Below are 17,252 nucleotides of genomic sequence, written 5' to 3' on the forward strand. Positions count from 1 at the left end.
GCGCAAGACAATTAGTTGCGCTGCCTGTAGCAGCGCAACTAAATTACTTGCGCTGGGTTGCCGCATGCAACTCATCCAGTTGCGCGCGACACCTGCTGCGGCAGAATGTTCAAAACCCTAATCTTACCTATTTGCTATAAATAGAGGCTTACACCGAGGCTTAAACACACATAAATTAACCCTAAACTCTAGCAGAAAACTTGAACTTGTGCTACCAAACCCCTACCGTCCTAAACGCTCACCCCTTTGATATTTTGTTACTATGGTGGAGGTTCCCGAACAAGAAGGAGTCCATAAGTGTTCTAAACGGAGATCTAGCAAAGAGAAGTGGTAAATTCCCGAGCACTTAGATAAATCACTTTTATTTTCTTGTTTAAAAGAACTTTAGTTAATTAATTAGTGTTGCTTGATCGCTTTAAAAGGATTAATTAATCAATTCCATATAGTATCTTGCGTTAAATAAGATTAGAATTGAATAATTAATTGTTGGTTGATCACTTAAGCCAAGGCGAATATTGTTTATTTCTTGTCCTATTCACGAATTTGATTAAATAAAGATAACGACTTTGCAATGTAATTCCTACGTGAATTGATGTGTGTAAATATAATCAACTAGCTTAGTTTAAGGTATCGCGTTGCATCTATTGTTTGGTGATGAAATTGTGAAAAAAGAATAGCTAGTAGAGGCCGCACTAGGGCTAGGATAACGATTCCCTCCTAAAGGGAACGTTATTTTAGTACCCTCGCTCCCGAACTCATTTTGGTTTATGTAGACCCATTTGGACATGGGTAAACTTACGATTCGTGCTAATTATTCCATGAACTCCACATGGAAGAAAGGCATGAACGAGGTTTTATGAGTTTTCCTATAACTAATTGGAGACTCCTACTTGTTTCTTATAAAAAAGCGTAATAATATTATCAATTCTAATTCAAGGTCCCCCAAACAGTCAGGAACTCAAATCCTACTACACCTTAACAAATGTAAAGCACTAGGCTTCTAAAGGGCCAATGGGCATTTAAGGAGAAGATCCCCTACAATGGGAACATCCTCCTTACAGCCTGCAACAATGCAGTTAGACCACAAGACTCCCACAACCCGCGCAACTCCTCGTTGTTGCGAAAATACGAATCGTAAAGTTGCCCGATGGTGTTGTTGCCCGAGCCAAGGCAACGAACTCGCTTATTAGTCATCCTGAGCCGAACCCGCTCTAAGATGTGAACTGGGGCGCGAAGTACAAGGTATGCCCGTCCCACTCAGGGTACTCCCCAAGACTGTAGAAGTACCCTCGCTGGCGTCAACAGGCTCATCCACTCGGTGAGCCACTGAGCCCCGCGAGAGCGCGAACCAGAACCGTGGCGTCGAGACATCTTAATTATATAAGCAAGCAATAATTACCCGCAAAAATTATTGGGTTATTGGCTCATCAGATCAAGTCAATCGGGTTGGTACTTTTAAACACCCGTACATCTAATCCTTTAAAGGCGTTACCAACTTACCTTTCATTTTAAAAGTAAAAGAAGAGAAAAGAAAAAAATAAATAAATAAAAAAATAATCTTGTGTAGCGGTTCTAAAAGATATTCTTATACCCCCCACAAGGCCACCAATAACTCCACCTTTCCACGAGTAATAGCCGACAAAAGTCCTTGTAAATTCAAAAATACCAAATGCATCCTCTGAGAATACCTTCTTCGCCAGCCCATTATTTGACAAACACATTCAGTGAATCACCAAGGGCAAATCTGTCACTGAAATATTGTTGCTGTCGTCAACCATTGAGCAATATTCGCACACCCAAGTCGACCTCACTGCACTCCCTCTCTCTCTCCTCTTCTCTACCCCGTCGTTGTTCTACGTCTGTTAATCCGATCAAAATGGCTTTGGATTCAGAACCTCCTAAGGATGACAGAATCTCAAGAATTCAGTCTTCTATTCGTGTCATCCCTAACTTCCCTAAATCTGGTTCGATTTTATTCACCTTATTTGTGTTACTGTTATTACTAAATTTGTTAAACAGTTACTTTTGACTAAGTAATGATACTGCTTTGATATTGTTGCTGTTTAAATGTGTGCTTAATTTAATTGATGATTTGGATGTGCTATTTAGTTTAATTTTGTGGGTTTGTGTTCTTTATTGATACTCATTTAAATTTTGTATGTGGGTATAACTAAGTAATGATACTGATTTTTTCTAAATTTGAGAAACAGGTACTTTTAATTAAGTAAATATACTGCTTTGATATTGTTGTTGTTGTTGTTGTTTAATGTGTGCTTAATTTAATTGATGATTTGGATGTGCTATTTAGTTTAATATTGTGCGTTTGTGTTCTATATTGATATTGATTTAAATTTTGTATGTGGTTATTTTTGAAAACAGGGGTTATGTTTCAGGATATTACTACCATGCTGTTGGATCCAAAGGCATTCAAGGACACAATTGATTTGTTTGTTGAAAGATACAAGGGAAAAGATATTTCTGTTGTTGCAGGTAACATATTTCTCGTCCGATAGTTGTAAATATGATGTGTTTTTTTTTTGCTCTATACTCTGTTGTTGGTGGGATTGTTCTGTACTCTAGTACTCATTTCGTGAGGAATGAGGATCTAAGAGCACTTAGGAAAAATGAAGAAATGAATAATTTGGGGCTTGTTTGGCATCATTTTTGGTTTTGAGTTTTCTGTTTTTTTGAAAACTAAAAACCAAAAACAGGAAACAAGAAAAAGGTGTTTCCACTTTTCTGTTGTCAGTTTTCAAAATTATTATGAGTTTAATAAGCTTAAATAATTTTTGATTCATTATGGGACATATATAATATACTTTTAAAAAACAAAAAACCAAAAAACAGAAAATCACAGTGATGCCAAACGAACCCTAGATTAACACAAATATTAGTTGATGACTTTTCGGTGAATGTAAAAAAATAAAATATGCTGGTATTATTTTTTTAAAACAAATTTTGTTCACTTTACTTTATTTCTATTTTTGATAAACACTCTTTTTACTACTATATCTGTTTTTGTATAATTGACATAATCAAACTTGACATACTTAATCAATGCACTAGTTTGATATTAGATGTATATGATTAAATGTTACGAGTATTAAAAATATATAAAAAAGTTGATATTATGAAGCTTTGTATTAATATTTATTTAACAATATATTTCATATTAAAATTTGTTTTGTATCTAAAATGCAAGGGTCAAAGTTAGTATTTGAATAGTGAAAAAAGTCAAACGTGTCAAATATTTAGGAACGGAGGGAGTATCATATCCCCTCACCCAAAAGAAATTGAAGTGATTTGTTTTCTTGGTTATTCAATATCAATTGCCTGTATTTTGTGATTTGAGTTGGTAATGTTATAACACGTTCTTGACTCATTGATGAAGCTTGCATAGGTGGTTGAGATTTGTGCTATGTTATGTTATGCATTTATTATTTATGCCGTTATGCCTATAGATGGTTTTTGTTTTGGAAACTGTTTGATAATCTTCATATTGATGATCATGTGATATTGCGTGCTATATTGTAGGGGTTGAGGCAAGAGGGTTCATTTTCGGTCCACCCATTGCATTGGCTATTGGTGCTAAATTTGTTCCAATGAGAAAGCCTGGGAAATTACCTGGTTTGTTATGACAACTTTATCTATACATTTGTCATAAATAATTGACTGTTTAAGTGATATCCTTGTATCTAGCTTTGATTAACAAGTGATGAATCTATTAAGTTTTTGCTGTTCTTTCTAATCACACATATCGACAGGCTTATGAATACTTTATTATGGCTGGTTGTTGCATTTAATTGGACTCCCAACTAGGCTATGCTCTGTTATGTATGCCTACTTATATTATTAAAACTGGAAGAATAAAATGTGGCCTAATTTATGGGAAGGATGTGTACATAGTAGGCTAATTTTTTGTTGAAGTTTAGCTTTAGAATGTAGAATAACTCTTTGTTGAAGTTTTGCTCTAGAATGTAGAATAACTCTTTGTTGAAGTTTAGCTCTAGAATGTAGGCTTTAGTTTCTCATAAATTTCTCTTATTATGGGCAAGTTTATTGTTTCTTTTGATCTATCAATTTGACTGTTATGTTATGAGCCTTATCATTTGTTTGTTGTGGTATTACTTAAGCTGCATATAAACTTTTTTTCCTTTCCTTTTTAAAATCTAAGTACTATCCTTATTCTGTTTGAAATTTACTCCCACAATTACTTTTTGACTTTTTAAGGGTTTTTATTTTCTATGCACATTTGCTGAATGTACATTTTTGACCAACATTACATAATAGTCAAAATTTTTTGGTTTTTTTAAGCACCCATTGCGACTGTGATAAACTTGCTCTACCAACACTATCACATAATACGAAAATAACTCAGGAAATTGTGGAGAGGTTGATTCTTGGCATAATTAAAGACATCAGTTGGTAGTTAGAGGATACCACTTACCAAACTAATTTTGCTCTTTCACTCAACCCTTTCCCCTCTTATATACAAAATTTTGTCTCTCTCACAAATACCCAAAGGATTTTGGTTTGTGCCCACTAAGTGTTATGGCGGCTGTCCATGTGGCTGGCATTCCAGTGAAGTGTTATGGCTGCTGTCCATGTTGCTGGCATATTAGTGGGTGCTGCTCTCCCATAATATTCTTGTTCCTTTTTCTTCTACTTGACAAGTGGCCTCTCTCTTATGAATCAAACAAGTCTAAACATGACTTTTTTCTATTTTCTTTTTCTTTTTATAAAAATGAGGTATAATATAGGAGATTTTCTCAAATTGTGCATATTTATAAGATTACAAACAAGAACATAAAAAAGAAATGGATGGAATAATGTTCAGTATTGGATTACTATTATGCTAGTAAAGCCTAACACATTTATTTATTCTTATAAATGTTGGCAGTTCATCACATATGTTTTACTTGAATTATGGTTGGTATAAAATGTAGTATTCCTAAGTATATTTGTGTTAAAATGCTACAATCATCACATGGGGCCACATGAGATAAAATTTGCATACCACTACGTTTGGATAACAATAGGTAAGGGAAAGGGAGAGGAGGGAAAGTTTGACATTTTCATTTTCCTTCCAAATAGCTCCAACTATGGAAAAATTTGGTTTGTTAAATGGGGAAGGAAAATGGATCCCTTTCCTTTCTTTAACCCTTTGACTTTTTCAAATAAGGGAAAATTTATCCCTCCTTCCCTTCCTCCCCTACTAATATTTCTATTCAAAGATACTATAAAATTTAATAGATTGGCTTATGCAAATCACAGCCTAATTTTTCTTGCCATATAATTCTCTTATTTTAAGTCCTTTATGTCTTTAAAAAAAAATATCTAAAAGTGGGAAATGAGGAATAAAAAAAAAATGAATCAGAAGGTTAAGGGTAAGTCGGTGCATAAAAAGCTCTACTAGGCATAAGGCACTTGCTGAAAGAGGTTCAACGCTTTTTTGAGCTAAATGAATCAAATATAAAAAGGCACGCATATTTTTCTTTTTCACACCAAAGGTTATTTTATTTTATATATATATCTTCCTACCATTTCTGCCTCTCAACAATGAGGCCCACCAAGGCATGCCTAGGTGTAACAAGACCGCTATTTCCTTAGTGCATTTTGATCATTTTTATACGCTGCCAAGGAAAGGGGAGGGTAGGGGAAGGAAGAGGATGGAAAGGGGAGACTCTGGAGAGATTGAGTGAACTTGTACGCTTTCTTTAAGTCATTCCAAGGATTTGGTTTATTAGAGGGGATTTTAAAATGACACCTTGCAACCTTGCCTTTCTTTCATTTCTTTTAAAACAAAGGAAAATGAAATCATAACTTCTTATGCCTTCCCTTTCTTCGAATTTGTGCAACGAATGCCGTGGGTAGCAAGCACAACAAAGAGTGGATCACTTATGAGCGCAGAAGTAAGAAGGGTCAGCAGCAGCAAGGCCCAACAGAGGAGCCACCAAATCAAGCTAATGATTGCTGAGTGCTGACAGAGCCTCTCTAAGAATGACAGCTGAAACTTATTTTGTCATCTTTCCTTTTTGGCAGATTGTGTACATATAAGTAAAGGGGGAGTGGGAGTGCTAGGTAGCTGGTAATTAGTAATCTTTAGAGAATAGAGCATTGTGCCCTAAAGGTGCTATAGGAGAGTCGTGGCCTCAAGCCACCTTGTTTGCAAGATTCAAACTTTATTCAATGAAATAGCTGCCAACTTCCCTAAAATTATCATCTTTATTGCTTACTAGTTTCAAAATTACAGTAGAGTACAAGCAAAACGTTACAAGTGGTATCAGAGCAGGCGGTCCTGCGACCTCCGGCTCCGGCAACCACCTTCTTCCCGTATTCAGACTATTAAAAAAAAAAAAAATTCAAAAATGGTTACTTCTGCGACTCAGAGATGCGAGGCTTTGGAAGACCAAATGGCGGAGGTTCGAACCCAACTGGAGACAATAGAGACAGCAATGAAGACTCAGGAAGAGACCCTCAAGAAGTCGATGGAGGAGGCGGTTCAACGGCTCGATAATCGATTCGAGTTGTTCCGACAACAGCAAGAAGCTCAGATGACGGTGAATACCACCACTCAAGCTCAATTCTTCGAGGAGCTCCGAACTTTGGTGAATCAAAAAAATCATGAACAAGGGCAAGGAGCAAACTTTACGGTGCGCAACTGGGGTGAGATACACGGCGGCGGCGACAATCGGTGGAAGCCACGGAAATTAGACATGCCGCTCTTTGAAGGCGTCGACCCCGACGGATGGATACTTAAAGGCGAGAAATACTACCAACACTACAACCTCACGGAGGAGCAGAAGTTACAAGCCGCCGTCTCCGCCTTAGAGGGTGATGCCCTGAGGTGGTTCCAATGGGAAAATCGCCGGCGACCTATTCCGAACTGGGATAGCCTGAAAGCGAGGGTTTTGCGACAATTCCGACCGACTCATGCCGGAAGCCTCCATGAACAGTGGTTGGCTGCAAGCCAAGAAACCACCGTGTTTGAGTATCGTAAGCGGTTTATTGAGCTCTCTGCTCCGTTTGAAGATATACCTGAGACTATAATGATGGGCCATTTTATAAATGGGCTCAAGGATGAGATTAAGGCCGATGTTAGACTAATGAACCCTTTCAACCTAGAACAGGCCATGGAGATTGCGGGTCGGGTTGAAGAGAGGAATCGGGTAGGCGGGCAAAAGAAAGCATCCAATTATTTCGGGTCGGGTAAATCAATAGCGAGTGGATCTGGACCATCTGGATCCAAACCCGCATCTGGGTCGGGTCTCATCAGCACATATGGCACTCCAACTCAGCAGGCCTCTTCATTCAAGGGTTGGCCAGGGCCCCATCTGAATCCCAAGCCTCAGTAAATTACCCGAAGACCACCAGCACTGTCTCAGGCCGATCTAACGAGCCGCAGCGGTTGACTGACGCGGAACACCAAGAAAGGAAGGCGAAAGGACTGTGCTTTCGTTGCGATGAGCGCTGGAGTGTCGGACACTGGTGTAAGAATAGGGAGATGAGTGTTTTGCTGCTCGGGGGAGGAGGCGACGAAGGCGCTGGACCTTCTAAACCGCCGGAAATCGACTCCAGCGACGATGAAATAACGCCAGGGGCGTCTCTATGTTCTGTGGTAGGGCTCTCTACGCCGCGAACCATGAAACTCGAAGGTAGGGTGGGACCAACTCCGGTGGTAATATTGGTGGATCCGGGGGCAACCCATAATTTTATTTCCGATGACTTGGTGGCGGAAGCAGGGGTGCCGGTGGAGGGCGACAGGGAGTTCAGCGTTTCTCTGGGAAACAGCGACATCATTGTGGGGAAGGGAAGGTGTAAGGGGGTGAGGGTCGTTCTCAAGGAGGGGTTCGTGGTGGTGGATAATTTCCTTCCACTCCGATTGGGCAACGCCGACTTGATCTTAGGGATGGAGTGGTTGGAGAAACTAGGACCAGTGGTTCATAATTGGAAGACTCACCTTATGAGTTTTCGAATGGGTGAAGAGAAGGTCACTTTGAGGGGCAACCCAGCCTTGGAACGCACCAAAATCACTCTCAAGGCGATGCTCCGCACCTTGCGCCACGAGGGTGGAGGGTTGTGGCTGGAAATCAACCGCGTGGAGGCGGTGGAAAAAGAAGTAGGGGGAGAAACCGTCGTGCCCGGGTGGTTAGCTAACATCCTAGAGCAGTTTCAAGGGGTTTTTTCACCTCCCAAGGGACTTCCACCGAAAAGGGGGCACGAACATGCTATTGTATTAAGGGAGGGGAGCAACCCGGTGAGCGTAAGGCCATACCGGTACCCACAGTTCTAGAAAGATGAAATTGAGAGATTGATTAAGGAGATGCTTGAAGCGGGTATCATTAAGCCTTCGGTTAGCCCATTTTCTAGCCCGGTTTTGTTGGTCAAGAAGAAGGACGGGTCTTGGAGGTTCTGCGTGGACTATCGGGCTTTAAATCGGGAAACAATTCCCGATAAATATCCCATCCCAATCATTGACGAATTACTTGACGAACTCCATGGGGCAGCAATATTTTCTAAACTCGACCTTAAGTCGGGTTATCACCAGATTTTGGTACGAGAAGAGGACACGCACAAAACAGCCTTCCGTACCCACGAAGGCCATTTCGAATTTTTGGTCATGCCCTTTGACCTCACGAACGCACCGGCCACCTTCCAAGCCCTCATGAATGAGGTGTTCCGGCCGTTCTTAAGGAAGTTTGTGCTCGTGTTCTTCGATGACATACTCATCTATAGCCCCGATAGAGTGAGTCACTTGGAACACATGAGAGTAGTGCTGTCCAAATTACAAGAGCATTGCTTGGTGGCTAATTTCAAGAAATGCGAGTTTGGTCAATCTAGGGTGGCATACTTGGGGCATGTGGTGTCGCAAGAAGGGGTGGCAGTTGATTCGGAGAAGGTGAAGGCTATGGTGGATTGGCCGATTCCACAAAACTTGAAAGAATTGCGCGGATTTCTTGGTTTGACCGGCTATTATCGGAAATTCATTAAGGGATACGCTCAAATAGCAAGACCACTGACGGAGCAGCTGCGCAAGGACAATTTCGGGTGGTCATTGGAGGCGACAACAGCCTTTGAACGGTTGAAGGAAGCAATGGTTTCAGCCCCTGTTCTGGTGATGCCAAATTTCAGCAAGAAATTTGTAATTGAAGCAGACGCTTCGGGCTTTGGGTTGGGGGCTGTCTTGATGCAAGAATCGAGGCCAATAGCTTTCTTTAGTAAGCTACTAGGCCCGAGGTCGCAAGCAAAGGCTATATATGAGAAGGAATTAATGGCGATATGCTTGGCCGTGGTTAAGTGGCGACATTATCTTCTTGGGCGCCACTTTGTGGTAAGAACGGACCAACAAAGTTTGAAGTATGTGATGGAGCAAAGGGAAGTGAATGGAGAGTACCAAAAATGGGTCCGGAAATTATTGGGCTTCGATTTCGAGATCCAATTCAAGCCCGGTGCGAGTAACAGAGTGGCGGATGCTCTGTCCCGCAGAGGAGGGAGTGTTGGGGAGCTCGCAGCCTTGGTCTCAGTTTCAAGGATTGACTGGGAAGGGCTAGGGAGGGAGGTGAGAGCTGATAAAGACCTCGGCAAAATTCTGGAAGAATTGGCAGCAGGGCAGGGGACTCGAGATGGGTTCACACTCGAAGAAAACAAGCTTCTCTTTAGGGGAAGTGTAGTGATTCCACGAGAGTCACCATTAATTTCAAAACTTTTGATCGAATACCACGATAGTCCGGTGGGGGGACACCAAGGTGAAACAAAGACTTACTTGAGATTGGCTGCCGAATGGTATTGGTTTGGGATGCGTAAAGATGTGGGAAAGCATGTCAAGCAATGTGCTACTTGCCAACAAGCCAAACACTCTCAATTGCAACCGGCGGGGTTGTTGCAACCCTTACCTATTCCCGAGAATATTTGGGAGGACATCTCAATGGACTTTGTAGAAGGGTTGCCGAATTCTAAGGGAATAGACTCGGTGTTAGTGGTAGTGGATAGGTTGTCCAAATATGCGCACTTCATTGGGTTGAAGCACCCATATAGTGCCTTAACCATTGCGGAGGTGTTCACCAAGGAAGTTGTGAGGCTACATGGGATGCCTACTTCAATTGTGTCGGATAGGGATCGAATTTTCATGAGTGTGTTTTGGAAAGAGTTGTTTCGGTTGCAAGGAACGGACCTCAAGAGAAGCACCGCATATCACCCTCAAACCGACAGTCAAACCGAGGTTGTCAACAAGACCTTGGAAACATACCTTCGTTGCTTTGTCAATGGTAAGCCTAAGTCTTGGAGCAAGTGGCTGCATTGGGCGGAATATGCCTACAACACGGCCTATCATGCCTCTACTGGATTTACACCCTTTCGAGTAGTGTATGGGAGGGATCCGCCTAGACTAATCAAGGTTGGGAAGGGACAAACGCCTGTGGATAGGTTGGAGGAGTGGCTGCAGGAGAGAGATTGGGTTTTAGATGACTTGCACATGAATTTGGTTCGAGCACAGCAAAGGATGAAGCACAATGCAGATTTGCGAAGAAGGGAGGAGGAATTTCAGGTAGGTGACTTTGTCTACCTGAAATTGCAACCTTATCGGCAAAAATCCTTAGCCAAGAGACCAATGAGAAGTTAGCCCCTCGTTTCTATGGTCCCTTTAAGGTGCTTCAGCGCATTGGACAAGTGGCTTACAAGCTGGAGCTGCCAGCAACTTGCAAGGTCCACCCCGTGTTCCATGTCTCTCAGCTCAAACGCGCAGTAGGAGACCAAACAGCAAACCCCACCATACCCACCCAACTGACTGAGGAGCTGGAACTCAGAGCAGAACCTGAGAGTGTGCTGGATTTAAGGGCTGCTGCGAACAACCCAGATGTCTTGGAGGTCTTAATTAAGTGGCAAGGGCTGCCCTTAATTGAGGCAACTTGGGAAGTGGCTGCCACCATACAAGAGAGGTTTCCATCCTTTCACCTTGAGGACAAGGTGACTCTTGTAGGGGGGGGGGGGGGGGGAGATGCAACGAATGCCGTGGGTAGCAAGCACAACAAAGAGTGGATCACTTATGAGCGCAGAAGGAAGAAGGGTCAGCAGCAGCAAGGCCCAACAGAGGAGCCACCAAATCAAGCTAATGATTGCTGAGTGCTGACAGAGCCTCTCTAAGAATGACAGCTGCAACTTATTTTGTCATCTTTCCTTTTTGGCAGATTGTGTACATATAAGTAAAGGGGGAGTGGGAGTGTGCTAGGTAGCTGGTAATTAGTAATCTTTAGAGAATAGAGCATTGTGCCCTAAAGGTGCTATAGGAGAGTCGTGGCCTCAAGCCACCTTGTTTGCAAGATTCAAACTTTATTCAATGAAATAGCTGCCAACTTCCCTAAAATTATCATCTTTATTGCTTACTAGTTTCAAAATTACAGTAGAGTACAAGCAAAACGTTACAATTTGCTCTACCATATTGAAAGGAATCAGGTCGGAAACAGAGAATGCATCACTTGCACCAGAAAAAGAAACAAGGATAATTTGTGAATTTCTATATAGTAGCAGAATTCTACTAGGCACCTTCTTTTCACAGTATTCTAATCACTGCATTTAGTGAGATGATCGTCGTCCCCAAGGTGGAATCCCCCTTCAAGGTAATTGTTTCTTCCACTTTGTTATAAATGATGGTTTGGTGTACATCATCCTTGGTTTTTCCATCCATTTTATGCTCATTTTCCAAAGGAAGAGGTAAGAAATCCTCAACCACTACTCAGCACAATTCTGAGGCATTCTCCCTCTCCTTGCATCGCATCTCTAGTTCGTAGGGATACTCCAAAAGACTTGGATGGTGTCAGAATTTCTCCACCGCAATGGTGGAAATGAGTTCTGCCTAGGTCTATCATCACCAAAACTTCATAGTCCAGCACTTAACCTACTATTTTATTGGTTTTGGAAGTTAAGCTTAATGACTGGATTTACGGATATATGTTGTTGGTCATCTGTATTTATCCCCTCCTTACTCCTTAAGTGTTTCTTCCTTATCTTAGGCCCTGTTCTTTTGAGCTTCTAGGCGAGCAAAGCAGAACAGATTGAGTCTGTAAAGCAGAGTAAATTCAGTAGAGTAGAGCAGAGCAGCTTTAAAGAGTAGCGCCTTACTCTTGTGCTACTAACACACTCAAATCCTTCCTTTTGCATGGCCCCACACTGTCCACTAATCATCACACCTGAAACATAGACCTCTCTCGTTTCATTTGCAATTTCATATCACTCAACCTTCTATTTATTTCTCGCTGACGGCTTGAAATGAAAAGAGCTACTAGTGGTGTGGTGGGAATGTAAAGGCTGTTTGGGCTTACTGTGTAATAGTATGTGTTTAGTTTAGGTTCCCCTTTTACAATGAACTTCATATGCCAGACTTGGGTCTGTATAAGCCCAAATTTAACTTGTCCTCTATCTTAATGGAAAACTCTATAACCTGATCCAACGATTTTGCGTTATGTTAACTGAGCTCCACTTGTCACTGACTCTTCACCACCACTCAACGGAGCCATTCACTCTATAAACCGCCTACAATATTCATGCACCGTACAATTGATGCAGAGAGCCGGCTGAGCTTTGGCCGAGTTTGTCAGAACAACAGAGCTTCAACTCCTAGAAAATTAAAGTTTGTAGGCTATTCTCCCATGGGAACCAAAAGCAACGCGTCTCCCTCAAGCACCACCAGCTCATTACTGCTACTTCAAGTTATCTTCCCCACTCAACCTGTAAAATTGGATTAATCATTCACCTCAAAGGATCCACCCATCTGGGTTTGACCCTTTAATTGTCGGAGATACAACTTCTCATGCCTCCAATATCTTCCACAGCCTCCACATGACCCTCCCATCCATTGGGAAGCACCTGGGTCGTTGATATGTTTCCCTTCTTTTTTTTTTTTTGGGTTGTATACTCTGGCTACACCCCCGATTCCCACCAATCTACTACCCATCGTATCGCCACCTACATTAAATCCAACCTCTGCCAAAAGTGAGGTTATTTAGTTTGTTAATGCTGGGAGCCATCACCTCCGATCGAGTAATCTGAGTCGATCTGAGCAGTGAAACAGCCGCCCGCATCTTGATTTAAACTTTGACTTATTGTATCTTAATGATGTCATCAATGCTTCTTGTTTCTTGCACATCCGATCAATTCTTTCTTCCAAGTACAGTGTCATTGCAGCTAGTTTATCACTTTGCTTCTTCATGGCTTGTTCCAATATCACAGCGATCTGGTCCTCCATTGTTTGCTGCATCAAAGCTATGGCGCTTTGCTTACCTGCTGTGATATGTTCTTTAATTGTGGTCTAAATTGAAGCTAGCTGTTCCTTCACCCCTTCCATCTCAGATTCCATTTTAAGGCGCAACTTAAGGAACACCCCCTGGGGTGCACAAAGATGTTTTTCGAAATGTTTTTAATTGAATGAGGCGCACCAAGTTGTATAGTGGCCTTGGGAGCTCTGAAATGCCTTGGTGCGCCTTGAGTCTTTTTATACATTGGACAAAGTATATTGCATTTGCTATATGTTTGTTAGTGGTTTGTCTACCAGCTATTAAGCCTAACTGCTAAGACACTACACTATATCATGTGTGACATAAAGGCCTTTTGACCTGCAAAGTATATTGCTTAGTAATTACATATGATAGACTGCATACCTTTCTACTGGTTTTATATAAAATGCTGTTATTGATTAATTCTTGTTTTTTGTTCTAAGCTACAAATTTTGCAACCTCTACTGTGTATAGTGTACACTTATAATGCTATTTGTTGTAACTTGTACCAGTTACACTAATATTGAATGTTGTATAACAGGGGATGTTATTTCAGAAGAGTACTCATTGGAGTATGGAACAGACAAAATAGAGATGCATGTTGGTGCAGTAGAAGCAGGAGAGCGTGCCATAATTATTGACGATCTCATAGCCACTGGAGGGACCTTATCTGCTGCACTTAAGCTGCTTGGTAAAGCTTTTGTTTAAAACTTTGCTGGACACTGTTAGCTTTCACAAGTGCTTCATTCTACTAGTTGATGAAATCTTATTGGAGTTCATTGTAAACTACATAGCTAAAGCTTTATATTATGCTTTTTTTTTTGGTTTATTTTATTTTATTTTATTATTAAAATTTTTACATATACTTTTTACTTGAAATTTAATGATTTTTTGAGCCTCCTGTCTAATTTAATGTGTGGTTTAATTGCAGAGCGTGTAGGAGTGCAGGTTGTTGAGTGTGCCTGTCTTATAGAGCTGCCGGAGCTTAAGGTATTTCACTGCTGTCAACAACTGTTGACATTCTTGCAATTTTTTTTCCTCAAGCTTTTTATACTTGCCATGCATGTTTAATTTTGAGTGTGAGAACATGTTGTATTGTGCTCAATGTGTGTGATCATCTTTCTTACATAACTTGAATTGGTTATGCTCTAAATATTGTTCTATGCCACATCTCTCCTTAATGCTCACGACTTTTTCTTTGGTTTTAATAAAATACAAACATTCAACCCTTGTGGCCTTGTCCCATTCCTCTTCCCTTCAATCTTTCAATGTGTTTCTATCATTCTATGTATTCTTTTTGGCCATTTTTCCTTTCCTTCTCCAAGCAAATGAATATGTTGAATTAATCTCTCTTTTTTTTTTTTTTTTTTTTTTTTTTTTTTTTTTTTTTTTTTGTTTACAATAATCAAGATGCACATTTCCAAGAAAATTACACTTATTACGTTCATCACATGTATGGTACATGGACTCTTCATTTCACCTTAAACACCATTGTAGGATCCTTGACACTAGGGCATTAGTAAGACGCTTTTCATTGTGGGCAAAAATAATAGATTTTCAACAAAATAGCTGAGTGAGACACTTGGACACATACGTGTCAAACAATGGTATCTGAATCCAAGTAACATACACATCTTTGATTGTACACACACAACATGGCTGTTTAATATTTTGTTTTAAATTGGATTGTACATTGATTAAGCCTTTTTTTGCACCTGTTCTAATGCTGGGCATGAATATGTAATTTTTATTTTTTTCATCAAATGCATTTCTCAAATACAATCTTTAGTATCTAGTGTGAGTATCTGTAAAAACACATAAAAATAAATAATCGTGCTTCTTGTTAAGCTTATCAACTGTCGGTTGTGTTGTCTATTTGTCAAAGGTTTAGATTTATAAGAAGTTACTTGGCTTTGTGCAGGGTCGAGAACGGTTAGGCGACAATCCTCTATTCGTCCTTATCAAATCAGCTTGATTTAAGCCCTATATCTTTAACCAAGTTTTCAGCATCGCTTGTTTTCCACATCTTTTTCATTATCTTTCCTATTTATTGTGAAAGGTTGATCAACTAAAGATATTTTATTTTCACTGTAAACATTTTGGTTTGTGTTCCATTGTTGATTGATAAAACTCGGGCCGTATGCTCTGGGGTGATGCATGTCCTATGCCTGTATTATGCAGAAGATTACCACATTCCCTTTATGGTGGGGAATAAAACACCTTTATTATAATTCTAGAATCAAGTGAATTCCAGATCAAGCATTAAATTTCTTCTGCTTTCACAAGAAAAAGAAAGTCTTACTTCGTTTTTTTTAGATGCAACACGCACTTTTTCACGGTTTTTAAGAAATGTGGGGTTCACATGATACTTTAAAATGGGATGAGTGGTTGTTAGGAGTGTAATTTAATGGGCCATGTGCTTTAAACAAGGGAAATAGTATAGTTTTTGCCTAAAGTAACTTTCCTTTTATAGTGTGTTGCAAGTATTGTGACATTTCCTTTTTAGGGAAGTGTTGCAAGTAAAAGAAAACGGAGGAAGTATATTTTTATTTTCTAATTACTAGTTATTCATATTATCTTTCTTCTGTAAGTCCATTGATAAGTCCATTTTGCTTGTCATCCTTATCAAATGAATTTAGTTTTACAATCGAATAAAAATTATACTATTGTAAAAAAATACTAAAAATTTAATTTTAATTTTAGTTTTAGTTAAGATACATCTAAATAAATTTAACATCCTACATGAGTATGTTTTATTGATATCTATACATCACAAATGTGAGTCAATGTAAAATTTATAAGTAGTGTAAAAAGTGAAAGAATATCATTTAATTTAAGGTGACGAATGTATACTCCATTGACATGAGGTGCACTAGGGTCGTTAGGCTAATCCTCCTAGGTCAAACAAAATTTGTAATCAAACATATTCCTATTATAGGGGCAAGTTCGTGTTGAAACATGAGGAATGGGGGGAAGATTGCTACAGCCTAATGTCAAGCTATTTCGAAAAATAAAAGTGAGTTTGAAGTATAACTAAGGTGTCAAACAACTAACCAATATAGAAATTCAATATAACAAGCATTAGGGATTTAGGATCCACATACAATTGTGATAATCATACCAGTTGAGGAAAGTTCAATCAATCAAAATGTTGTAAAGGAGGATAATAATTGCAATCAAGAGGATTCAAAAGGCTATCTCCTAGAAATCAAGCTAGGATTCACTATGAATGACTAACAAGAAGATTCACAAATGCAATTTCTAAATCAAGGGTTCATGTAATTAGAAATCACAATGCAATCTAGCTTGAAAATCAAGGTTGATCATTCCTTATCGATTCAATTACCTGCACAATTCTATCAACCAATTCAATCATAACATTCAAATTAATCAAAAATCCATCGACTAGCAATGATCATCATTCACGCATGCTTTACCATATCCCTAGCAAGGAGTTTACTGACTAATCATATTAAGATTGAAGAACAAAACTAAGTGAATCACAATCATCATCATCTTAAACTAAATCAAGTAGAAATTCAAATCAATCAAACTTTAAATTAAAAGACCAACAATCAAACAATCATACAAGAATCAAAAGCAAATCGAAGCAATAGAGAACAATTAAAGGAAGAAAATCTCACTAAAGTATCATTGATTGAAGGAAATCCAAACTTGATTAAAGCATTGTTGTGATATAAATTACCAATCGAAGAACTTCTATCTCTACTTTCTCTCTAACTTCTCTCTAAACACTAAGCAAATGAAAATAATAAAAAAAAGTTGGTTCTTCAAAAGGGATTACAAGAGTATATATAACCAAATAAGAAAAAAGTCGATAGCGCCCTCTACTATAACAACTTCCGCAGGCTGTTTGGGCAAGTATTGTGCCTACGGCTACTATAGCCCGCGCCCGCGGCTAGGGCGCAACAAATCCCCTGCTCCCTAGCTGCTTTAAGGGTCCGTGGCCTCTCCAACTCTGCCGCT

The 17,252-nt window shown here is 39.7% G+C and overlaps 1 protein-coding gene across 1 annotated transcript; it reads left to right on the top strand.

Moving 5' to 3' along the window:
- The first annotated feature begins 1,629 nt into the window (after positions 1-1,629).
- On the top strand, positions 1,630-15,524 carry LOC145613350 (adenine phosphoribosyltransferase 1-like). The gene is made up of 6 exons (XM_081668441.1): positions 1,630-1,964; positions 2,380-2,490; positions 3,535-3,627; positions 13,807-13,956; positions 14,197-14,255; positions 15,187-15,524. Exons 1-6 carry the CDS (start codon positions 1,670-1,672, stop codon positions 15,238-15,240), a joined length of 762 nt encoding a protein of 253 aa, XP_081524567.1. The 5' UTR covers positions 1,630-1,669; the 3' UTR covers positions 15,241-15,524.
- Positions 15,525-17,252: the final 1,728 nt, after the last annotated feature.

Source organism: Chenopodium album, chromosome 25 (genome assembly GCF_948465745.1).
Source record: "Chenopodium album chromosome 25, dcCheAlbu1.1, whole genome shotgun sequence".
Classification (NCBI taxonomy): domain Eukaryota; kingdom Viridiplantae; phylum Streptophyta; class Magnoliopsida; order Caryophyllales; family Amaranthaceae; genus Chenopodium; species Chenopodium album.